The 25,779-nt window shown below is 51.8% G+C and overlaps 1 protein-coding gene across 1 annotated transcript in view; it reads left to right on the top strand.

Moving 5' to 3' along the window:
* The window catches only part of SLC6A1 (solute carrier family 6 member 1), a 34,076-nt gene extending 12,475 nt beyond the window's left edge, over nt 1-21,601 (top strand). Inside the window, exons 2-16 of the mRNA XM_084764897.1 lie at nt 5,779-5,828; nt 6,690-7,014; nt 7,313-7,444; nt 7,561-7,661; nt 8,692-8,801; nt 9,477-9,609; nt 12,711-12,845; nt 13,024-13,127; nt 13,550-13,674; nt 14,618-14,730; nt 14,953-15,084; nt 16,341-16,443; nt 17,754-17,854; nt 18,437-18,604; nt 19,383-21,601. Coding sequence (XP_084621023.1) covers nt 6,777-7,014; nt 7,313-7,444; nt 7,561-7,661; nt 8,692-8,801; nt 9,477-9,609; nt 12,711-12,845; nt 13,024-13,127; nt 13,550-13,674; nt 14,618-14,730; nt 14,953-15,084; nt 16,341-16,443; nt 17,754-17,854; nt 18,437-18,604; nt 19,383-19,487 — 1,800 coding nt within the window. The 5' untranslated portion in view covers nt 5,779-5,828; nt 6,690-6,776 and the 3' untranslated portion in view covers nt 19,488-21,601. The remainder of the gene's footprint in view (nt 1-5,778; nt 5,829-6,689; nt 7,015-7,312; nt 7,445-7,560; nt 7,662-8,691; nt 8,802-9,476; nt 9,610-12,710; nt 12,846-13,023; nt 13,128-13,549; nt 13,675-14,617; nt 14,731-14,952; nt 15,085-16,340; nt 16,444-17,753; nt 17,855-18,436; nt 18,605-19,382) is intronic.
* The last annotated feature ends 4,178 nt before the right edge of the window (nt 21,602-25,779 follow it).

Raw genomic sequence — 25,779 nt, 5'->3', positions numbered from 1 at the left:
GGATGGTGTGATGGAGAGAGAAAGAGGATGAGATTGAATGAGGAAACTAGGGTCACTGGGAAGCAGAGCCCTGCTCCTCTGCTTGCACACAGAAGGAAACCAAGGCACAGAGAGGGCAAGGCACTGGCTCAGGACTATACAGCTGCTACGATGTGAGCTCAGTGCTCCCCATGGCTGGCAAGGTTGTGTCTAAAGTGAGCTGAGAGCCAGGGTCTCTAGGAGGAGACTCTTAGTCTAATGAGGGGTTCTGGCCAGAGACCTCTAAGTAGCTCCTAGGGCAGCCCCACCCCAACTGTCCTCTGTGCAACTCATCCAAAATTCACAGGGAGATGCAGCCTTCTGGAAGCCAGACACAGGGGCTCTAGGGACGGTGGCCTTTCAGGTTCTCTCAGAGAGCAGCAGGACACGTCCTTGGGGTTTAGTCCTGGAGGGAGGCGCCTGCACATACAAAAGGTAGGATTGGAAGGGCCCCTCTAGAGCCAGCAAAATAGAGCAGTTGGCATATAGGCCCAATAGCCCAGCTGGCTGCTCAAATCTTGACATCTAGCTCCTGGTTAGGAGGCCTTGGCAAGTCACTTTGCCTCTCTGTGCCTCAGTTTACCCTTCTGTGAAATAGGGCTGTTGATAATTAATAGCTCGATAGTTATTCAGGGCAGCCACAGCTGCTTATGTATTTGGTGTTGTTCTTACCCGGGGTCTGGCAGGGCCAGAGCCTCAGTCTCCTCTTCCGTTTGCCCAGGAAACTTCATTTCCCAGCAGCCTCAGCTCTCCCACTGTGGCCATACCAACTAGGATGGACTCTGGGCCCAGAGAGCATAAAGCCTCAGTGAATTTACCTAGGCCTGATCCCAGGAAGCACAAGGTGAGGCAGGTGCTAGGCCAGGCTCTGACTCCATGGCCCAGGTTAAGCTCTGGGTGATCTGAGGCAGGTTGTTTGGCCCCTTTGAGCTATGGCATCATGTACGAGAGATGGGGCTATGGACCCTGTAGCTTTGGTGTATTTTATGCTTCGCTGGTCCAGGCACGGAGCTGGGGTGAAAACACTGTGAGAGTTCTGTTGAGCCCCAAGAAGGGAACTAACTTACTGGCCTAGCATCTAGTACTTTCTAATGAGAACCGCAGCTAGGGCTGCTGCTGACCTCGGGGTAGGTTGAGGCGTCAAGAGGTGTGCAGGTCTTGGATGAGTGTGAAGAGAGTTGGAAGACTGGAAAGATAAATTCACTCTTGTGCTGTGTGACCCTAAGTTCATACCAGGCTTCTCTGAGCCTTGTGGGGTATTAAACCAGTCTGCACCAGGAATGGGCCTTCTTTGGTCCCCTTACATGTCAGCCAAGGCTTCAAGAATGGAGTCTGTTCTCAAGGTTCAGCTGGGCACGCCCACCAATCTGGCCCAAAGCAGTCCTTTTTCCAAGAACACCTGCCGACATCCGGGACTCCATTTCCCTCTGGCTTCTCTTCCCTGGGCTAGCTAGCTATCCTTGAGAGTTGATCTCTGTGACAGAGTGCGTACATGGCTGATCATCTCTTTGAGTGACAGCTGGAACGGCCCTTTACTGGCACATCCCGTGTATCCTGGCTTTGATTCTCACCACATTCATGACGCCTGAGACTAGCCCAAGCCAAATATCCCAACTAAGCACTCTGCAAGGATCAGACAGAAAGTCACCCCCCATAAAATCTGAGGTTCCTACCTCACAGCCTCAAGACCCAGCACACCTGTATCACACACCTGATCCCAGTGGACATTGCTGCGAGCAGAACTGCACTGTACACAGCAAGGCTGGAGCTGCAAAGCCCTCTGGGACACCATCGCCCCACCTCCTGCTACCCGTACCCCACGGCAGCCTCAGTTTTCTTCTCTATCTGGGGAATATAGTAACTCTCAGCTTATGTATCTGCAATAAATCTGGACACGTGATATGCCAGGAATGCAGTAGGTGCCCAATATATGCAGCGCCTCTGTGAAAGGATTCATGCATGGGGACTTGGGTACACAGCAGATGTCCCAAGGGTGGGCCTAGCATTTCCCTCTCAATCGGATAATAAAGTGCATTGTTTCCTTTTGGCAGGAATCCAAACCCAATATTAATTCCTTTCTTGAGCCATCACAGTTCTGAAAGAGATAAAAGCAAGTGGGGCTATTACAGCTGCTACAAGCCTCTGCCATTCCAGTAATTACTGAGCAGAGGGGAGGGAGCAAGATGAAGCAGCAGTGGGCCTAGCCAGGGAAGGAGGGAGGGAGAATGGGAGGGTGCAGGGGGGGGTGTGATGGGGGGGTGTGGGGGGGAAGTTAGAGAAGGAAGAAGGAAGGGGGAAGGGGAGAGGAGAGAGGGGAAGTAGGAAGCCAGATTTGGGGAAGAGGCAGGCAGGAGCAGAATTCAGGCCAAGCCTGTTGCTCTGCCGCCGCTGCCTCCTCCTCCTCCTCCTCCTCCTCCTCCTCCTCCTCCTCCTCCTCCTCCTCCTCCTCCTCTGACCCACAAGGCATGGCTGGGACAATGGCACTCCTGACTCTCAAGCCCTGGCTTCTCAGCCTCTGCCTGCTTTCCACCCACATGACCGCATGCACACATGGGGCCTTCTGAAGCCACGAGACAGAGGGAGATTGTCCCTCGGGGGTTCCCCTGCACTCCCCTCTTTCATAGCTGGCCACCGGTTCAGTGCTGGACTGCCCATCTCTAGGCCACCAGCAGGCTTCCAGGCCTTGCTCCAGGGTGGAGCCCCAGTGCCCTAGTGGCCAAGACCAAGTCCCATATCTCTCTTGGACTCAGTCTCCCAAGAGCCTCTCTGCCTCTGCTCTTGACCCTTTGGAACATTTGTCACAGCCAGGGTGAGATTCAGAAGCATGAGACAGCACTGCCCATTTAGGATAAATAATAATAATAATAATAATAATAATAATAATAATAATAATAATAATAATAATAATAATAATAATTTGAAACCCTGGCTCTGGCCTCTGAGACACTGTGTGATGTGACCCCTGTCACTGCACCTGGATCTGTTCCCTTTTTTGGCCTCTCTGCTGTCTTTTCCAACACCAAGGGTTCCTTCCTGCCTTGGGGGTCTTTGCACTGCTTTCCCAGTGCTTAAAACACTGTGTCCTCGAGTGTCACATTTCCAACTTCTAATTCAAATTGAGTTTTGCTGTTGTGGCCAAATAAAACAAGCCCAAGGGCTGCTTCTGACCCATTTGCCACGTCTGATCTACAGCCTTCCTTGCAAAGTGTCTCCAGTTGAGGGCCATGCAGAGCTCTCTGTGTTTGCTTTAGCTGTGTTTTTTTGTCAGTGGCTTTAGGATTTGGTCACAGAAGCACACGGAAGGAGGGATGGGCCATCACTGAGACACTCACCACTCTTTTCCTTCTGGTTTCTTCCATTAACATCACCCTCTCGGAGACCCCTGGGTGAGACTTGTGTTTTCCTGATCATTTTATCATTCTTGTGAGCAATCTCCACATCCAACTCCCCTCTCATCCTCCAATGGGGATGAGCTGGACCTCTTCCTCTTTGGGCTGAGGTAAGGACCCACAGCACACCTGGTGTGCCCCGTTAAGAATGACAGAGAGTCTCGGGGTACCAGGCCCTCCATCCCCGTAATACCCCTGCTGGTATATTCCCACACAGCTACAGCCAGGAGTAGTGCTGGGTGCACCTATGAGTCCACACACAATGGTGAACATCCATGTAGTGTCTGAGATTTCCTGAGCCCCTGTGAGCCAGTGCCAGAGTTACTGTGCATACCCACGTGCCTGGCTTTATTGGTCTCATCCCCCCAGTTATCCAGTTAGAGGTCAGAGAGGCAAGGCAGCTCACCCTGTATTAGAAGGTGCCGGAGGGAGCTGAGGTGCCACTCGGTACCTAAGTGGCCTCAGTACCAGGCAAGTCCCAGTCTCTGCAGCCTGGATGTGCCCTTGGGCATCAGTTCTATCACACCAGCCTCCTCTGTTTATGTTTAGACGTAGACATGAAATCACAGCTCCTGCTTGGCTCTGCAGCTCTTTCTCGGAAGCTGCAGGTGTTCGCCTGAATCCAGATATGCATTTCCGGAAAACAGAAATGACAGCCTGGCTCCCTCAGGGCCAGCTTTACCAAGTAGCCCTGCCTGGGACCCCTGGGTTGGACACAAGGACTTGTGGACTGCCTTTCCTGAGGACCCAAGGGGCCAAGGAGTCTTAGAGCCACATGTGACCATGGGGACCATCTTTGCCCATCAGTACTGCTATCACAGAATGCCACAGGCCGGTTTGGGATACTGCCTGGAGGCTCATGGTTCTGGAGCTGAGTCTATAGCAAATTAGAGGCGTCAGAAAGGCCTTCTTGTTGAATCTTCCTGAGATATGGCAGGACAGAGACTGAGAAGGTGGGACTCGGTTTTGTAACAACCTACTGCAGTGACAATGACATTAGTGGGCACCAAGCCTCACCACCAGCCTGACCTCTGGTGTGTCTCATCCAAGTCATAGTAAAGGACAATTTGTGGCATCCCAGAACAGAGTAGATTGGCTAAAGAAAGCCTGGAAATGCAAGCTAGAACATCAGCAAGACATTCCCTTCCTCCTCAGCAGCCAGCTCTCTCTGCCATCCTGAGTACTGGGTGGGCAGTCCCCAAGTCTCTCTTTCCTCACACCAAAACCCCAGGGAAGGAATCTGATTGGCTATCTTAGGCCACATGGTCAGACCTGGCCTGAGGTAACTGGATCATCCCGAATAAATATGGCAGCCGGAGCCTACTGGAATAGACAGTGGGACAACGGAGCACATTTGTCTGTCTCGCCTGAGTCTGCAGTGTGCATATCCTGATTCTGGAGCAGGTTCCATCCTCCACCTCCTGATCTCTCCATCCTGGAGGGTTCAGGCTGCCTCTACCTGAGGCCATAGATCTCCCTGACGTGGCCAGGCACGGCGGCGAGAATGGAGCTAGACATTCAGGACGAGCCTACCACTGTCTGGCCACCTTGAGGAGGAGGACAATGATGCTGGGTAACAGGCTGCATGCAAGGGGCTGGATGCCACGCACTGCACATGGGGGCAACTGGGGCAGATCCCAGGCATAACACCCAGGTCATCCATGGCTTTTGCTCATCTCCTAAGTGGGAGCCACAGAGCAGCACTTCCTCTCTGTGTTCCAGTTTGTTCCGAGGGTTCCATAAGTTTGGTCTGTGTCCTCTTATTAAATAGCTTCTATAGAATGTTCTAGAAAAGAAAGGTTAACACACAAGAAGGAAATAAATTCCATGAATGTCTGTTGACGTGTTTAGGGGGCAGAACCTTAAATAGGACACTTGAAGAAGACTTTCCGAAACTCCGCCTTCCGTACTATAAAATATAGGAATCTTCGGCGTGCTCTGGTATCATTCTTAGAACATCTCTGCAAGTTTAAATGGAAGATGGAGGAAAAAATATCCACTAGAATAAACTTTAATTTTGTATACTTAAAAAAAGAAAGGAAAATATCAACTCAGTTCCTGAAGCCAACATGCTCTGAGCATTTGTCCTACACCTGGCTCCTCTTTTTCTCATTGATAAAATTATGGAACACCCTGCCCATCGTTACAGCTGCCCCAACACTGCCCATCCTGCATGTCTCTGCATCCACAGGCCAGCCCCATGCTGCATGGGCTCACTGCAGTCACCCTGGCTCGGGATGCTCTGCAGTCACAGGCACAGCCTGCCCCTCAGCTGCTTCCCCCTGCCTGTTGCCCTCCTGCTGACAGCCCAGCCCCATCTGGTGTAGCCTGCCCTCTCACCCCCCTGCCCTTCCCCCCTTCTGTTCTGCAGGCTCTGTGGAGGGAGCCGTTAGGAGAGGACTTACAGCAGACAACCATCAGGTAAGACAAGCAGCTGTGCGAGGCATCCTGCCAGCCAGGTGCTGGCAAATCACATACCCTGGCAGTCCCGAAAGCTGAATATGCCACAACTGACAAGCCAGAGGAGACTGGCTCCATTGTATAGATGGGAAGACTGGCGTTCAGAGCAATCGTGGGCATGGCTCAGTCAGTATAGTACTTGAACACAGTGCCAACATGAGGCCCTGAGTTCAATTCCCAGCACCAACGTAAGAGTCCAGGCATAGCCACATGGGCCTGTAACCCCAGCACTAGGAGGAGAGGAGATAAAAAAGATTGCTGGAGGTTGCTGGCCGCTGATGCAGCTAAAAGAATCCTGATCTCTGGGTTCAATGAGAGACATCTCAAGGGAATACAAATGGGGGTGATGGAGACAGACGCCTAACACTCTCCTTTGGCATCAGATGTGCCTGTGCTTCCCACACTCAGCCAGGCGTGGGGGTGCACACTTGTAATCTCAGCACTTGGGAGGCAGAGGCAGGAGGATCCCCAGGACTTGCTGGCCAGGCAGCCTAGCCTACTCTGAGCGTTCCAGGCCAGCAAAAGGCACTGTCTCAGAAATAATGAACAGTTTCTGAGGAATGGCACCCAGCGTTGACCTTATACACACACATACACACACACACACGCATATATGTAACACACACACGCATATATGTAACACACACACACACACACACACACACACACACACATACACAAAGACAGAATCAGCAGGAATGTGAAGTCATAGTACTAAGTACAAGTACTCAGCTGGTGAAAAACAGAGTGATTGGAGGGCAGTTTCATATCCATGCTACCTCTTTAGGTCTAACCCACTCTGTCCCCCTACAATGACCCCAGGCTGCAAAGCTGCTGTCCACGTGGACCGGAGCTGATATCACACGCCCACCCACCAGGACCCCCGCTGCCAAGTTTGTGCTCCGAGACATGGCGACTGACAACAGCAAGGTGGCCGATGGGCAGATCTCTACTGAGGTCAGCGAGGCCCCAGTGGCCAGCGACAAGCCCAAAACCCTGGTAGTCAAGGTGCAGAAGAAGGCTGGGGACCTCCCTGACCGGGACACATGGAAAGGCCGCTTCGACTTCCTCATGTCCTGTGTGGGCTACGCCATCGGCCTGGGCAATGTGTGGAGGTTCCCTTACCTCTGCGGCAAAAACGGTGGTGGTAGGTGGCCACCTGGTGTCCTCGGGGCCAGGTCTTTGCGTCTTCTGGGTCTGCCTGGAGGGAAGGGGGGAATGTCTCAGAGCAGGCCCTATTTGTTGAGCATCCCCAGTGATAGTTGTCTGTGGCAGGGTTATCAGAACTTCGCTACCTTTTGCAAGAGCTTGTGTGCATTTTAAATGAAGGATTCCTTTGGCTCTGGATATTGCTTTCCAGGCAGGACATGTGGGAATAGCGGGTGGGACCCCAAAGCTGCTGGGAAGACTCAGGGGCGGGCTATGAGTGTGTTTCTCCTCTCCAGGGGCCTTCCTGATCCCATATTTCCTGACGCTCATTTTTGCGGGTGTACCTCTCTTCCTTCTGGAGTGCTCTCTAGGCCAGTACACCTCCATTGGGGGGCTGGGCGTGTGGAAGCTGGCTCCCATGTTCAAGGGTGAGTGGGGAGCCTGGGCATGTTGGAGGGGCCTTACCCCAGGTCCTCGGGGAAAAGGAAGTCCTGAACCCGTATTGGAGCGTGCGTGAGCAAGGCCTGCATGTGTTCCACCCCAGGTGTGGGCCTCGCAGCAGCTGTGCTATCCTTCTGGCTGAACATCTACTACATTGTCATCATCTCCTGGGCCATCTACTACCTGTACAACTCCTTCACCACGGTGAGTAGCTGCCGGTCAGGGCCTACAAGGACTGTGGGAAACCCCAGTTGTGGTCACCTTGAATGGGAGGTATAGTTTGTCCCCTATAAGATCTTCCTGACCAGCCATACTGAGAGCCTCAATCTAGTGCCCCAGGCATCCCACGACTGAATCCGATAGCCCATGTCCGATGGACTCAGATGGCATGGAACCAGCTTTAACCATTCTGACACCTCACTGTTCTCGTTTATAAACGTGACCCAGCAATTCTGGTTCCGAAGAAGCAAAAGCAAGGTCTCAGGAACACTGGGATTGATGCCCATGTGTTCACAGCATCATGTTTCATAAAAGCCAACTTCAGAAGTAACCTTGGGTCCCCAGGGAACACGTGTGACTAAATGTACACGTGTGTAGTGGAATACTGCTCAGCTTTAATGCAGGAAGACCCATACACCATGGGCATGAAACTTGAAGACGATAAGGCCATCACTGGGAGCTGTGGGATTCTTCCTGCATGTGCTCCTTAAAGTGGTCCAAGAGACAGAAGACATCATGGGTGATCCTGGAGGATGAGGATGCAGGGAGTGAAGGAAACAAGGTTCCTAGAAAGTGCTGTTGTGCAACAATACTGTGTGTGTGTGCGTGTGTGTGTGTGTGTGTGTGTGTGTGTGTGTGTGTTCCATGCTACTGAGCTGTATACAGAACAGTGGTGAATTTTACATGACCTGTATTTAACTAGGAAGGAAGAAACAAAAACTAAAACTCACCCCCATAGGTCATGTGTAAAGAGCCTAGAGCCAGACCAGACATGGGACAGACCCTGTGGACACAGGTGGACACGCGATAGCTGGGAAGCTAGTTCTTGGAGGCACAGGGATTCACACTTGGACAGTGTGATCTTGTCTAGCTGTCTCTGAGAGCTGCTGGAAGGGAGATAGAAAAATGTCTGTGAGCCGGTGCATGGGGTGATGAGGGTGGGCAGGGTGAGTGGGCTCCTCCCTAACCAGCACCAGGGGCTTAGTAGGATCTGTCTGTGACTCTTCCCTTGCAGACCCTGCCATGGAAACAGTGTGACAACCCCTGGAACACTGACCGCTGCTTCTCCAACTATAGCCTGGTCAATACCACCAACATGACCAGCGCCGTGGTGGAGTTCTGGGAGTGAGTGGAGACTGGGCAGGGGCTGGGGAGGGTGTGCCAACTGGGTGGCAGCAGGTAATGTGGCTTCTCCTTCAGCCATTAACCCCTGGATGTTTCTTGAACACCTACTGTGCGATGAGGGTAATCAGAGATCTGGGTATGCCAACAGTGACAGCAACAGATGACTTCTCCTGGCAGGAGGATGCATAGGGCAGGAGAGGTGGCCTGGACCAGCCTCTGTGTGTGTGTGTGTGTGTGTGTGTGTGTGTGTGTGTGTGTGTGTGTGTGTGTGTGTGTAGGCATAGTGAGGGGTGGGGGCAGATACAGGGGATACCTGGTGAGAGTCCATGCTGAGAAGCAAGGGCGAGCTGTGGGCTTTAGAGAACAGCCATCTGTTCTCCAGACTCAGACAAGAGGGTCCCAGGCAGGAGAGTGGCCTTATGGTCTTACCTAGGACTTAGGAGGATCCCATGGGGCTGGGTAGGACAGAGCAGAGGTGAAGGCTCAGTAGGCCATGATTTGCAGTTGACACTGACTCCTACTGTGCACTCTCCAGGTGAGCATCATGGCCCCACAGTCTCTGTCCAAATCACAAGGTCGCAGTGTCACCAGGACACCCAGGAAGGACATGGTCTGTGTCAGAGCCCTGGTCACTGCTGGCCCTACGTGACTCTTTCCTCTTTCCTCTGTCCCCAGGCGCAACATGCACCAGATGACGGACGGGCTGGATAAGCCAGGACAGATCCGCTGGCCGCTAGCCATCACACTGGCCATTGCCTGGGTGCTTGTGTATTTCTGCATCTGGAAGGGTGTTGGTTGGACTGGAAAGGTAGGAGTATATATACATGATGGAGACACACAGGAGAGAAGGAAGGTCTATAGGAGGAGTGTGTCCTGGGCCAGGGCCCCTGACTCCCACTGGCTCCATCTAACGTTCAGCTCTCTGGGTTCACTCTTGTGAAAAGAAATGAGCCAGTGCCAGGCTCACAGGCACCACTGGGCTCAACAGAGCCATAGCCAGATGATGGGTGTTGTTCCAGGACCACTGAACCCACATCCCCTGGCACGGTTGCCCAGCACAGGGTCCCAGAGATGCCATCTTCTGTCCTGACCCACAGATGAAGGGACAGACGGTAGACGTACACATCCCCAAGCTCAGATCCCTGCGTGATAAGCTGGCTCTGTGACAGTAGGCATGTCACCCTGTCTCCCCGAAGCTCATTTTCTTCCTGTGAGATAACACTTACCCAGGGGGTCACTGGAACCTGCCAGAATCTCCAGCATCAGGGAGGGGACTTGTCATTCTCATCTCACTTACGCAAGACCAGATGGGGGACAAGCTAGGGTATCGGCTGGAGACATCTGGGCACTGACCCAGGACAGCATCCAGCCACACATCCTGTTGAAGAGTTTGGGGACAGAGTTAGCTGACTTACTCACGGGCTGCTGTCTGAAGGGAGCAGAGGTGGTGCTCTCCTGGTGCAGCCTGGTAGACTCCAGGACCTTCTAGGCCTCAGACCCAGTGCAGGAGTCAAGAGACCCCCTCATCTGTCCCTAGGACTGGGGGAGCAGAGGTGGCTACAAGGGCCCTCCCAAGCCAACTCCAGGAACCAGAAGGGTGGGGGCTTTGTTCATGGCCTCACAGGAGAGTTAGAACCTCAGCTCCCCCAGGGAATAGCTGTGTGTACTTGGCCAAGTCACAAGACCCCTCTGAGCCCCAGTCCCCTCATCCATTAGTGGGTCATCACAGGCAGAGAGACAATCTATACACAATGCTGGCCAACATCCTCCACTTGGAAACTCGGTGTTTAATGCCAGTTATAACCATTAGTGGTAATGGGGTGCCCAGCATTCTGGCTGCATTCATAGAGAGTAAAAGGGGTGCCTCACTGCATCATCTGGGGGTGTTGCTCCATCCAGTATTGCTGTCCTTCAGCAAGTTTCTATTGAACACCTTCTGTGTGCTCAGCCTCCTCCTGAGCACAGAGAGAACAGGGAAGTACAGACAGGAACTGTGTGTTAGGCATGGCCTGCATGTCCTCATACAGCAGCCACTGGGCTCATTGGGGTTGAAAGTCATATCCATTCACTAGATGAGCAAAAATAAGGCCCAGAGAAGGCAAGAAATTACCCATCATCATACTGATGATTGAGTCCTCTTTTTTTAATTGGTTTCCTCACGGTTTGTGGGTGATTTTCCTAAGACTGAGGATCTCAGAGTCCGATTCCGAGAGTCCACTGAATGCCATAAACTGTTGGAGAACTGAGGTGTCAGCCAAGAGTGACCTGTCCCTCCTGTAACCACTACAAGCTGTCTATTGTGTGCATGTTTGTGTGTACTTTAATCCTTTCCTATTATCATATGTGTTATTTGGATAATATCACCCACTATTGTGGGGTTAAGTTAGTGACAGGGGCACAAAGATATGCACTGCACAGACTAGTTCCTTAGTGATAGGTCTGACAGAAGACAAAGTTTCTTTTTCTTTCTTTCTTTCTTTTTTTTTGGGGGGGGGAGGGTTGGTTTTTTGAGACAGAGTTTCTCTGTGTATCCTTAACTGTCCTGGACTCACTTTGTAGACCAGGCTGGCCTCGAACTCACAGCGATCCACCTGCCTCTCAAGTGCTGGGATTAAAGGCATGTGCCATCACCACCCAGCTCAGAAGACAAAGTTTAAACATACTCCTGCTCAACACAGAGGCACTATGCCCTGACAGCAGCAGTTCCATTTCCAGAAGGTTCTTAAACAACATAGGTCATAAGCTAGGAGAAGCTGATGTTTTAGATTCAGTAATTGCTCAGCTGGAAGTTTCCCCAGTGTGGAATAACTCCTTTTCAGATAAAGATTTATTTAGAGATGGGTTCAACGTTGTGTTTAGATCACCATATAGCTGGAAAGCCATAGGGGGAGCTGACAACTCCCAAAGGACCTTCTGTAATTAAAGATCATTTTCTTCCTGAGACAGCAAAACAGGGTGTAGGAAGCAGCCTAGCCTGTGTGTTTTAGCATATCTGTTAAAGAGGCAACTTGGTCGTTCGAGCCCTTTTTGCAAGGACATGTGGTCAGCCACACAGGAATAGTGAGAACCAAAATGGTATGTGATTATCAGACATCTATTGAGAGTCCACTGAACGCCATGGACTGCTGGAGAATAAAGATGTCAGCCACGGGTGACCTGTCCCTCCTATAACCACTAGGCACTGTCCATGGGGTCTTGTGTGCATGTCCACCTATACTTTAAACTTCCCCTGTTATCATATGTGCTACTTGGATAATGTAGGAAAAAAAAAGGTGGGGGCTGGACATGGTGGCACACATCTCTAATCTCAGCACTCCAGAGGCAGAGGCAGGAGGATCACTGTGAGTTTCAGACCAGCCGGGACCCCATAATAAGACCTGGTCTCAAACAAAACAAAACAAAACCCAAAAACAAACAAACAAAAACCCCCAAATTAACAACAAAACTTAGAGCTCACTTCCATAACCCAAACACTCAGAAGGATGAGGCAGGGGGATCACTGTGAGTTGGAGGCCAGCCCTGAGCTTCACAGAGAATTCCAAGCATAGGGCGTGGTCTCTGGTTGAAGGGGGTGTCTCCCTTCCCAGAAGGGTCTGTCTTCTTCCTTGCCTGACTACATAACAGGCACTAGCTAGCTAGCCTCAAACATCTGGGCGGAAAAGGAACAGGAATGGGAGGGGGGAGGTTGCAGGGGAAGGGGTTTGAGGGGGCACGCACTGAGCCAGTAGTGGAGACTCCATGGAGGGGCTTCAGAAAGGTGAGCACTCTTGCCTTGCAGTCTAGGAATCTGGGAATGGGGTGGCTGGAGGAGGAGGAGGAGGAGGAGGAGGAGGAGGAGGAGGAGGAGGAGGAGGAGGAGGAGGAGGAGGAACAGAGCTGGCGCTGCAGCCCTGTGGTCCTTGCTCCTAGGTGGTCTACTTCTCAGCCACGTACCCCTACATCATGCTCATCATTCTGTTCTTCCGTGGAGTGACACTGCCTGGGGCCAAGGAGGGGATCCTCTTCTACATCACGCCCAACTTCCGCAAGCTGTCAGATTCTGAGGTGAGCTGTCCGCCCCTTCCCACCCTACCTCGTCCTCGTCAGGAGCACGTCGCAGCCACTAGGTACCTGAGCAAGTCAAGAGGAGCTGAGGGCGCCTGAGGACTTCCGGGTGGGTGCCCGAGGCTGCGATGGTGATTCGGTATTCATCAGTTCTGAGGTTCTCATCCTCTGCCTGCAGGTGTGGCTCGACGCAGCCACCCAGATCTTCTTCTCCTACGGGCTGGGCCTGGGGTCCCTGATTGCTCTCGGAAGCTACAACTCTTTCCACAACAATGTGTACAGGTGCGAGGGGCGGGTCCTGAGGCTTCTCTCCTGGCCACGCCCCTGACCATGACTTCCTGGTAGAGGCACATTGATGCTACACGCCAGGAATGCGTGCCAACCCCTCTGCCTCCTTGCCTACCCCAGTAATGAACACCTGTTTCTGGCACTTCCCTCTCGTCACACAGTGGAAGTTTTCTCACTACATCCTTCTTGGAACCTCAGTCCCCAAGCTCTCTGTAGTAGGTACACCTACCCTGGCTATTTACATATCAGGTCCTCGAGTCCTGCTGAACTCTGCCTAGTTTGCTCTGGGCCTCCTTTGAGGGCCATTTGTAGTTCCTCTTCTAGAACCTTCTTCCCTTCCCTCAGAGGTCACTGCCCTCTGGTCCCACTGTCCCGTAGTTGTCCCCTGTCACCTCACTGGCCCTCTTGCTCTTCAGGGACTCCATCATTGTTTGCTGCATCAACTCCTGCACCAGCATGTTTGCCGGCTTTGTCATCTTCTCCATCGTGGGCTTCATGGCTCATGTCACCAAGCGGTCCATCGCTGATGTGGCAGCCTCAGGTCAGCAACTTTGCCCTGGGAAGGCAGGCCTTGCGGTGACGGGTGTGTGTGGTCACGGAGGAGTGTGCCTACGGAGCCAGCTGGAACATGGTCGCTGCAAAAGTCCAGGCCAGACTTTTTGCCATAACTCCAAAAACACAGTCACTGGGTAAACTGTGCCCACTCTGCTCCCATGGTCACAGTGCCACAAGCTTTTCCCTTTTGGCCAGGGCAAGCCATAGCAGAAGGGACTGTGTGCCTGGCAGAGGCCCCTGAGGTTCAGGAAAGTGATGTGGCTTGTCCTTGGAAAACTGTATTGGTCGTGTCAGAAGGCATGCTCTCTGCTGAGGTTTCAGCCCCACCCACAGGGGAACCCCTCTTTCTTTTAGAACTCTCCAGCCTCTCCCATCCCCACACCCAGGCCCCAGACAGGCATCCCACATCTGTTCCACCCTGTAATTTCCCACCTCATGATGTGACGGGCTCAGCTGCTCAAGGCCCAGCGGGCGCCTCAACCCCCTCCCACGCCCTCCTCTCACGTCTCCAGGGACCCTCCAGTTCTAGCATCTGTCCTCCACCTAGTTCCTTCATGTTCCTCCATCCAGCCTCTCCACTGTCCCTGCCATGGACGGTGGCCATAGCTCTGTACCACCTGTCTGCCTCCCTCTGGACTCTCACTGCTTCCTAAGGGATGACAACACACACACACACACACACACACACACACACACACACACACACACACAAACACACACGGTTACCCAAAGGATGAGCTGAGACCAAAATAGGGAAGTGATGGTGTGCGTGTCGGGGGGGGGGGGGCAGGGGCGTGCTAGGGGTGTGTGCTGAGTGTGCTGGTGGCATGCACACTCTCTCTCTCTCTCTCTCTCTCTCTCTCTCTCTCTCTCTCTCTCTCTCTCTCTCTCTCTCTCTCTCTCCTTTCCTGTTTTGCCCTCCACACCAGGCCCTGGGCTGGCATTCTTGGCATACCCTGAGGCTGTGACACAGCTGCCTATCTCTCCTCTCTGGGCTATCCTCTTCTTCTCCATGCTGCTGATGCTGGGCATCGACAGCCAGGTGAGCCCCCCTCCCATCCCCCATCCCCCACCCCCGACCCCCGCACCATGAGGGCCCCCATTAGGGCCAGCCTGGAGGATCTGACCCCAGACTGTCCTGGCCCTCCTGTCTGGCTACAAGGCCTCTTGTCTTTCCTTACAAGGCCAGGCAGTGGGTGAGTGGGTGGGTGGAGGCTGGCCGCAGCAGATGGCTGACCCTCGTCCTTCTCCCCCTCCCCAAAAGTTCTGTACTGTGGAGGGCTTCATCACTGCCCTGGTGGATGAGTACCCCAGGCTCCTCCGAAATCGCCGTGAGCTCTTCATTGCTGCCGTGTGCATCGTGTCCTACCTGATTGGCCTCTCTAACATCACCCAGGTAGGCTGATCAGCGTCCGGCACGGCTCAGATTTTCCCCCCCAGGGCTTGAAACATTTTTATCATGCTAGGAAACATGTTTGCCCTCAAGGCCCAAAGCTCTCAAGCCTTTGGGTCTCCTTTCCTCGGGGCTAGCCTATGCTCCCATCTGTCAGTACCATCGTGCCAAACCTCAGCACACCACTGTGAGATCCCTGGAGTCCCCTAACTGGTGGGAGAGGCCGACTTTGAACTAGAAAGTATAGGACAAGCCTAGGAATGTAGCACCATCCCGGCCCTAAACATCTGCTTCCTACAGGAGGGGTGATGAAGGGGTGGGGGTCATATCTCGGGGATTGGGGGGGGGGGAGATTGGGGATTGCGAGGGTGAAAGGGAGGAGGAGACTGAAGGAAGGAGGAAGCAGGGGGGATGAGGGGGATGGGGAATGGGGGTGATTGGGAGAGGGAGAGGGAGCTTGCAAATGAGCCAGAGTCAAGTCAGGAGTGGGGCCTTCTGTTCATTCCAGAGAGAAATGCTGTGGGAGGGAGTGACCCTGGGATTCAGCAGTCATCATGATGGGCGCTGCCATGTTGGCTTTGAGAGAGAGTCTCTTTTAGGGGTCAAAACTAATGCTCGTATTAGCTTCCTTCTGAAAGGAAATGGCAGCAGGGAAGTGGCTAGTAGGGCGGAGAATGACCCGCAGGGGCAGAAGAGGCTCTACTTCTCTAAGCAGGTGGCCATTGCTTAAGAGATGAGGCAGGGTGTGGGTGCTGAGGTGAGGTGGGAGGGAGGTGGTGGTGGTGGAGTCTTAGGGAAGCAAGCAGAGCAGGTTCAAAGGCCCTGCATTCGGATTGCATCCGGGGAGCTGGAGGGACCAGAGGGGGCCAGTGTGGAAGAAGAGAGCAGGAAGATGGGGGTTTAAACCAGACCTTGCGGGCTTTGCAGTTAGTTCTGACTGAAAAACAATAGCTCTGGCTGCTGTTGTGTGTGAGTCGGGAGAGGGTTTAAGCGGGAAAGAAGAATCACTAACGTATGCTGACGATGGTTCAGCTGCTGTCCAGTCCTAACGAAAGGATCTCTAATGGGCACTCTCTCCTCAACCATCCAGACATCTTCCCGGCCCCAAGACAGTGACCCTAAGTGCTTCTTTCTTCTGCCCTCAAGCCTTCCTGCTGCAGAGTGTCCCCACCCACTCCCAAGCCCCCTCAGGCTCCTGGGGCTGGGGGAGTGTGCAGGGATGAAGCTATGTCTGCACTTTAACCCTCTGTCTCTTTCAGGGTGGCATTTATGTCTTCAAACTTTTCGATTATTACTCTGCCAGTGGCATGAGCCTGCTGTTCCTGGTTTTCTTTGAGTGTGTCTCCATTTCCTGGTTTTATGGTAAGAACCAGCCCTCCTTCCTCATTAATCCCTTCCTCCTCCCATCCACCCATCCATCCAATACACAAAACCTTTATTTTACCTATATAACACTCCCGAAGGCTTAGTTAACACACGGGCTGCCCTGTTGAGAAAGTGTGACTGGGACAGTTGCACACATTCATTTAAAATGCAAGCCAGGGACTGCAGAGATGGAGCAGAGGTTAAGAGCACTTGCTGCCCTTGCAGAGGACCCGGGATCAGTTCCCAGCACCTGCATGGAGGCTCAAAACCTCCTGTTCCAAGGGATCCAATTTCTTCTTCTGGCTTGTGCAGACGCTGCATGAACACAGTGCAGACAATCACTTATACACATAAAATAAAAGCAAATAAATCTTTAAAAACTAAAGTGCAAGCCATCATGACTTCATAAATATGACGATAAAAAAGACTGGTGTGAAATCCTATTAGGGGGCTGTTGAGAAGCCTCCAAGCACTCCCCACCAAGTCTGGCAAGCTGAATCCAACCCCCAGAGCTGACCCATGGGAGCAGATATGCAGCTCCTACAAGTTATCCTCTGACTTCCGCATGTGCCTCCCCCAACACACAAAATAAGTAAATGTGAAAAGGAAAACAATTTTACCTGCAAAGGGGGAACCCCAAACTCTACGCTTTTCGAAGTCACATGATTACTGACTTCACGACTTTGTATGATTACAGGCATGGGCTATTCTAGAACAAGCCACAAAGGAAAATCCTGTTTTATTTGTTTCTTGTGGGGTCAAAGTTTCCCAAATGACTGCCTGGGAGTCCAAAGACCTAAGAATGTCCTTCCCATATGCCAGATATCTCAGCAGGATATGCCTTCTGAAGGAGCCTGGCATTGTGCCCCTGCCCCATGCTCCACCTGTACCCCATCACCTTCCTCCCACCACTGTCCCTTCCTCCCTCCTAATGGGGCCCCCTGCTCTGAAGCCACCCTGAGGACTTCAGGTATTTCTTTTATCATCATCATTGGTTTATTGAATTTGGAATTAAAAAAAAAAAACAATCTACCATCAGTTTCTCACAATAAGACTACCACAGGGACAGGTGTCTGTGGGAGGGGCACTAGGTAGCTGTGTCTTTACATATCCTCTGTCTTCATGGTATGGTGTCATAGCAATTGATTAAAACCAAAGCACATGTCCCCTCTAAGAGACAAGGGCACTGGGGTCCATCAAAGTGAGGGGACTCACTTAGGGCTGCACTGAGAAGTGGTAGAATTGGGTCGTAGACCGATGGTCTGGAACATTCCCCCCCACCTTCTGCTCTTACTCCCATATCACAGGTGTCAACCGTTTCTATGACAACATCCAGGAGATGGTTGGCTCCAGGCCCTGCATCTGGTGGAAGCTATGCTGGTCCTTTTTCACACCCATCATTGTGGCGGTAAGGATGGGGCTTGACCAGCCACTGGGATGAAGCAGGCTGGGGCTCAGACAGCCCAGCTCCCTGGAGAAAAACGTTTGGGAGTGAGGGTGGGGCAAAGATCTCCAGGTCTTCTGCCCCCATCACGTAACATTCCCCAATACTGTTTGCTGAGCATCCGTGTCAAGCCCTGCTGAGACCCTATCATGGGTAGGGAAGCCTCGGCAACCAGACTGTTGTCCTGAGTCTCTCCCCAGCTCAGCCTAATCCAGGAGCCCAGGTTCCTGACATTCAGAGGCTTCTCTTCCACGGCAGGTCTCATTCCCTCCTTGAGGGCTACTGGGGTCCTGTGAGACCCGTCAGGGGCACCTCAGGTCCTTGAGGTGGGAACTGGACTGCTGAAGAGGCCATCCAGCCCACTGTACTGGCTAGCCTGCAGGCAGGGAGCCACCTCTCCAGGTCTTTTCCAGAAAGGAGTTTCTGCTTTAGTGCTTCACCTGCAGAGTTCCAGGATAGCAGGCCAAGAGAGTTAGCTGCAGGGGAGGTAAGGCCTTGCTTGGTCTAGCCCCTGGGGCTGACTGCCATGCCCTTTCTCATCCATAGGGTGTGTTTCTCTTCAGCGCTGTGCAGATGACACCACTCACCATGGGGAGCTATGTTTTCCCCAAGTGGGGCCAGGGTGTGGGCTGGCTCATGGCCCTGTCCTCCATGGTGCTCATCCCTGGGTACATGGCTTACATGTTCCTCACCCTAAAGGGCTCTCTGAAGCAGGTAAGGCCTTGTGCATCGGGGGGAGCTCAGGGTCTAGTTGGGAAGGCCCGAGTGGGCAAGCCAGTGTCATTTAGTGACAGAGCATACCTCGGAGGGGTGGAGGAGGATAAGGGTGGCCTCCAGAAAGCCTGTAGACAAGCCAGACTGAGTAGTAGAAGAAAAGAATGTTCTTAAGAGGGAAGGATGGGAAGCTTGTACAAGGTCCAGGGGTCAGAACGCCATGACGTAAGCTGCCGGGAAGTCAGTGTGGCTGGAGAGCCGATGGAGGAAGGGCGCAGTCATGGTAAACTGTGTAAGCATCTGAAAGGAAGGCTGAGGAACGGCATCTGGGCATCTGCAAAGGGCCCAGAGGAATATGCCTGGAGTGTTTGAGGGGGAGAGGAGGTCAGTGCGGCTCTGAGTGGCTAAGTGAGGAGGGGGGAAGAGGAGGTGGAGGACACCGGGGTCTGAGAGGTGGCAGTCGCCAGGCTGTGGAAGGCCTAGTAGGATCTGGCTTTTATGCTGCATGAAATGGGAGTCTGTTGGGTCCTGAAACATAGAGGGGGCCATTCTGACCAGCTTCCTGCTGCCATGCGGAGGATGGAGGTGAGGTGATGTCAAGAAAGGCATCAGAGGACTAGCCAGGAGCCTCTGGGTCATGCAGATGAGAACAGGTGTGTTTTGACCAGGTAGCCTCCACCACATGGGACATTTAGGTTACTAGTGAGGAGACTGGAGCTGGGTTTGTTGGAGGAAGGGGGATGGGAGGGGCCTCACCACACACCCCACCCACCCACAGCGCCTCCAGGTCATGATTCAACCCAGTGAAGATATCGTGCGCCCTGAGAATGGCCCTGAGCAGCCGCAGGCTGGCAGCTCAACCAGCAAGGAGGCCTACATCTAGAGGTGCAGCCCCCTCATCACCCCAACACTGGCATCCTGGCCTGGCTGTCCCACACCCCTTGAAGACTGAAGATGTTCTCTGTCTCCACCTACCTCAAGGGGCGGGTCCAGACACCATCACCATGCAGAGTGGGGAGGTGGGGGACAGTCTGACCCTGGGGGGGCCTGAATGGGCAGCCACTCCTGAGAGGCTTTCACAGAGGCCTGGTGACTTTTCCCTCAGGCCCCTTAGCATGAGCAGGTGGCTGGCCTTTGTAACTGCCACCCTAGCTCATTTTTATGCTGCCAGAGAGGGTGATAGCTGAGGCCACACACTCCTGGCTTTGAGTCTTACTCAGACTGTTGTCCTGTGCCCCAACTGTAGACTGTTATCCAGACTTTTCTGTCTGCCTTGGCTCTGAACCAGTCATGGACCAGGGCTACGGCACCTTATTCATGGCCACTGGGAGCCAGTGGGCTCTGCCTCTTCCCTCTTAATTTCTCCTTCCTGAGGCAGCTTCACATAGCCACCCCCAGACACCTCTATGGCTGTTCACAGAGAATCAAAGAGAGGATCCTCTGTCCCTGTGACCCTGTGACCCCGGGCAGCTCAGTGACCCCTCCCCACCTCCCCAGGTGGCATCAATAGCAGCAGCCCATCCAGAAAGGACCTGTGTGCTAAGGAGGAAAAAAAAAAAGCCACAAGCACAATAGCATTTTTTCTTGGTCATCCTTCCAGGACTTTCCCCAAGTGGGAGCTGTGGTCCCTCTGAGCTGCCCAGTTTTGCACAAACAATGGCCAAGGAAACCAAGGTGAAGGTTCTGTTTAAGTCAGGACCAATCCAGATTACCCTGATTTCCCTTATAGACCGTCACTGCCACTCTGTTCTGCTGCCCCTCCCCTCCCCGCCGCACTAATGGAGGAGGGATAATGCGGAGGCTCCGCCCACCCGACCCTGGCATTGAGCTTCCCTGGCTAACTCGCTCCAGTGGGAAGTGTCACTTGTCCCTTCTGGCCTTGGGCTCTGTGCTGGTGAAGCCAGTGGAGACAGTTTCTGGAAAGTTCCAGCAGCTCTGTCTCTCTCCTCTGCCGAGAGGATGGGCTCCCATGTAGCAAAGCGTATGTCTTGTCCCGTAGCTCCTTAGCTTGATAGCTCACAAACTGTGTTTATGACTAATCCTTAATAACTATGGTGAATAACTGTGACCGTGGGTTTTTTTTTTAATCTCTCGTCATTCTCATCCAAAAGTGACCAGCACACCAGTTCTTGCAATAAGCTATTTCCCTCGGAGCATTAAGCACACTGTAGAGAGTACAAACACGTATGCACATAGAAATGCACACACATGCACACCCATCTTCACATGTGGCATTTAGCATCCCGTGTGATGTTGTGTAGGCAATCTACCGAGGCCACCTGTAACAAGGGTCCTGTGGCTGAGGCATCTGCCTGCGTGCTGGAGACTCTGCGGCCAGCTTGCACAGGTGCCTGTCGCCAGAGTCCCCGGTGTAGAATGCAAGGACCCTCCACTGTGTCTCGTGGCCCCGCCCCTTCCGGCCTGTGTAGGAAACCCTTTAGGATGAGGGCAGGAGGCTTTTTTCTTGCTGCTCATTGTTCCTCGATGTGAAACTGAGAACAAGTCTTTCTGAGATAAGTGCAGTATATTTCATGTTTGTAAGCACCTCTGAGATGTTTGGCAAGAAATCCCCTGATTTCCACCCAAACTTACCTTATAGAGCACAACATTAAGGGTCGTACAATTACTGTGAGAACTGTGAATATGTGTAACTTTTCTTTTTCTTTTTTTTAGTTTTTGCCCAGAGGGAAGAAGATAACTGTATTATCTTATATGCTTTTTTTTTTGCAATAAGGATTTATTCTCAGAACACCAAGTAAATTTATCTCTATATAAAAAGTATATGTAATATATGCCTATTCAGACTATATACAGAGCCTGTTTTAAAAAAAATTACAGTATTATTTAGTAAAAGTATCTGTTCTATGGACCAAATGTAAAATATTTATACATGAAGATGTGTTTTAAATGTCTATAAATGATATCACAACTAGAGCACGGGCGTTATGTAAGTTTCTAAGAATTTAGAGGAAAAATAATAAAGGTTCTATGATATGCTGTGTATTAGTTACTTTTCTGTTGCTGTGACAAAATGCCATGACCAAGACAGATTACAGGAGAAGAAGGTTATTTGGGGCTTATGGTTCCAGAGGGATAAGAGTCCAGCATGGCAGGTGAGCAGCAGGCATGGTGGCAGGAGCAGACAGCTGAGGACTGACATCTTAAACCACAAGCGCCAAACAGAGAGAGCAAACTGCAAATCGGTAAGGCTATCTACTTACTCCCAAAGCCAATCCCTGGGTGACATATGTCCTCCAGGAAGTCTGTACCATCTAAAACCTCCGTAAACAGTGCTACCAGCTGAGAAGTGGGGGATTGTTCTCTTTTCAAACCACCACACACACTGCAGACCTTCCTTTCCTGGGGATGGCAATACACAAAAGTCTCTTGCCTTGAAACGACACAATACAGATACAAACCAAGAGAGACTTGGGCTCAGAATCCACTGCAGTAAAGCTGGGACTTTACTCAACCAACGAACAACATAAGGAGGAAATCACTTGGAGCTACCTGCGGGAGGCACTCTCAGTCGTGTGAACCAAATAAAGGTCTAAGGTGGACGAAGCACATTTGGTGTCGTTGACTTGATGGACACATTGTTCAGAATTTTAATTTTTAGATCATATTTAGAAAAGCTTGACTTTGGCAGAGGTGTTGCAGGAATGGCTAAGCTAAGCTCCTACCTTTGCTTCAACGGAGTCCACTGGTTGTAGGCGTGCTGTGTTCTCTGCCTTCTACCTCCCTGATCCCAACCCCCCACTTCCTCCTTCTCTTCCTCTGTCAATCAAACCAGTCTGGGAAGAGAAACTGCTATGAATACCATGGGACAAGAGATTTATTAGGGGTTATAGTTGTTAGATAATTATGAGAAGGGTTGGGAACTAAGAGCCTCAAGGGGAGACTTGAGTGACCTGAGTGACTCTTCTCCACAGTCCGTGCCACGTCTTTGGCATATGCGTCTAACTGCCCCACCAGCATAGAGCACCCACTGCCCTCCATGTGTGGGTGCTGAGTGAGACTCCAACCCCATACAAGGTAGGAGAGTGCACCCATGACTCCGTCATCCTGGCCTCTGAGAGCCCTGAAGGATCGCTCTCCACTGGAACCAAGAACTTAACTTTAAACCCTAAAAGAAGACCCTCAAAGAAACATTAGTGACCCAGGATCTGGGCTGATGAGATAAGGAGGTCAATTTCCAAACTCCACGTGATGGAAGGAGAGAACCAACTCCTTCCAAGTGGCCTCTGACTCCACCCACCCTGACCTCGAACCTGTGCATCACCTCACTTGCCTATCATCTCCCTTTGACTGTGGAGCCCTCCCCTCCCTCTTTCCCTCTCTCCTTCCCTCCTTTTCTCCCTCTATAGCTCTTCTTCTCCCTCTACAACCCTACCCCTGCCTATCTTATTCCAGGCCACTCTGAGGTGAGGGGCTTTCACTGGCCACCATGATGCACCCTCACCACAGGAAGAAATGGTGCTTATCTCTCACCTACAGAGGCTGGGTCCCTGTGGAGCCAGGGGTCCCAAGGAGCCTCTCCTCTTTGTTCTTGGATGTGGCTTCAGGTGGGATCTCAGGCAGTCCACATCAGCATGAAGGGCTGGAGAGCTGGCCCCCATGGAAAGGCCCAGCCTCCTGGCACTCACAAACACCAGGCATAGTTGCCTGCTGCTGCTGGGAGCCTAAGCTGTCATATGCCAAAGGAGGAGCAGGCGACAGGCAAGAGGCTCAGACTACTGCCTGGTGTCCTCTAGAGCATGGGCAGATACCACTCAGCAGAGGCATTCTGGGGAGGTCAGCCCCAGATCACTAAGACATTTGGGAATGACATGCTGACATTTGGGTTTCCTCCTAAAACCATCTTGAGTCTTCTAACGAGCAAGGGCATCCAGGGAACATCACAGCTCCATAATGCGCTGTCTAAACCCTAGTTCACACCCGGTTCCCCTGGCTGTCCCTCAGGCTTTCAGGATCCAGTGTAGGGACACACTCTGCCAAGCAGAGGTGAGACTGGGGGATGCCTAAGCCCACAAAGCACTGACTGGCCAACTCAACTCGCTCTCCCCATCTCTATGAAGTGCATCAAGGTCTCCTCTGCTACGCTTGGCTCTTCTCTGAAGAGAGGCAATCCTTACAGGCATTTCTTTTCTTTTCTTTTCTTTTTTTGAAATTTTTTGTTGATTTATTCATATTACATCTCAATGGTTATCCCATCCCTTGTATCCTCCCATTCCTCCCTCCCTCCCATTTTCCCCTTACTCCCTTCCCCTATGACTGTGACTGAGGGGGACTTCCTCCCCCTTTATATGCTCATAGGGTATCAAGTCTCTTCTTGGTAGCCTGCTATCCTTCCTCTGAGTGCCACCAGGTCTCCTCATCCAGGGGATGTGGTCAAATATGAGGCACCAGAGTACGTGTGAAAGTCATACCCCATTCTCCACTCAACTGTGAAGAATGTCCTGCCCATTGGCTAGATCTGGGTACTTACAGGCATTTCTAAAGACAATGGACTTTCCCTCTTGAAGAGCAAACAAACCATCTCCTGGGTGAAGGCTTGCCCTCCTCATCCTCAGGCATGTCTGCTGCTGGCTGCAGCCTTCCCGATTTCCTTCCAGTCACAGTGCTTACTGCTCAGACTTCAGCAGAAACCAGCCTCATCCTATAAACGGGACCACGGTGACTTCCCTTAGCTGGGTCTACTCTGAGCAAAGCACGCTGGGTAGGCTCCCTGCCAGCTTCTTTCCTTTTTTGCTTTTCAGGAGGAAGTTGGAAAGAGGTCAGAGGGCTCAGGGATGGGAAGACTCTTCAAAGGCTCCTGAGTCCTATTGGAAGTTCTGATTGTTTTCAGGCGAATGTGCGGTGTGCATTGATGTCCCCTGGGGAGCATGGCTGCTGCAGAGTATAATTCACGAGGCTTGGGATGTGGTCTAAATGACAGTAACCGGGTACCGCTGATGGCCCTTTACTTGCCCCATTAAATATGAGCATAAAAATATGGAGGAAAGCAGCTGGTCCCTCTTCTGAAATGTTCATAGGAAGTTTACAACTTGCTTAGGAAACCTACACAATTTTTCATTCAAACTGTCTAAAGCATAAGAGACTTTTTTGACTAAGTGGCCTTGGCATAGCCAGATTTACCCTTGGGTTGTCCATATGCTTAGTGGTGGAAGAGGGCCTCTTGAGCAGCTTCCGGTTTACACAATAGGGCAAACAGTGTGTCATGTTCCTGATATATGTGTCTCAGGCCTGGGGCATACATCGATCTGAGCTAGCACCTGCTGAGTGTGACCAAGAGGACAGACTCTTTAGACTGGTCATATCTGGTCACTTGGCCACCTCCTAATCAATGGAACTGATTAGTAGTGTCCAAGCACATGAGCTGAGATCCAGAAGAGAGCCCAGGTCCTAGAGAAGTTAAAACATGGGTACTGGTGTGACAAGGCAAGACAGAGGTCCCTACATCTTGTATACTTGATGAGGCCATTTCAGGTTTTAACTAGAATTTGATCTCCTTGATGGAGAATCCTATGGGAAATTAACCCAACTCTGTTCTAGGAACCTGACGTCAAAATACGCTAGCTAACTTATCTTAGCTTCTGTTAAACTGCTTGCTGTGCAAATCTCCCCCTTCAACTAACCGCCTTTCTTAGCTTCTGTTAAGCTGCTTTCTTGCACAAAACCTCCTCCTGCAGCTGCTGAGCAAGACACCAGGATGCGGGTTTTGCCTTTTAAAACTCCTTACTTTAAACACCTGGTGCTATACTTGGATGCCAAATACTTGAGTGTAGTCCCAGCCATCTAGAATAAAAACTTTTAATTGGCTATAAACTGGGTCTAGACATCTCTAGTGGGTTCCCCACAACACTAGGGCAGGCAAACAGCAAAGCCCCACAGATCAAGCCACTTGCTTATTAAGTAACCTTGGAGTCCTTCTTTACATGGGTCTTCTCATGGTTGTGCCTAGTTGCTCCCATTTCCAGTATAAATTCTTCATGTGGGGGACCAGAGGCAGATGGAAAGGTACTGATTGTATGAGATGGGCTGAAACCATCTAAGGCAGGTCTATTTGGCTTCCACAGGGGCGGAAGTCAAGAACACCATCTCAATATGGCCCAGACATCCATGATTGCTCCTCTGGACCCCAAACAATAGACTTCCTAGCTTACAACGTCTCT

Source organism: Acomys minous, assembly GCF_964271855.1.
Source record: "Acomys minous genome assembly, chromosome: 17".
NCBI lineage: Eukaryota > Metazoa > Chordata > Mammalia > Rodentia > Muridae > Acomys > Acomys minous.
The sequence above is the reverse complement of the archived record's forward strand: the minus strand, read 5'-3'. Positions and strand labels throughout refer to the sequence as shown.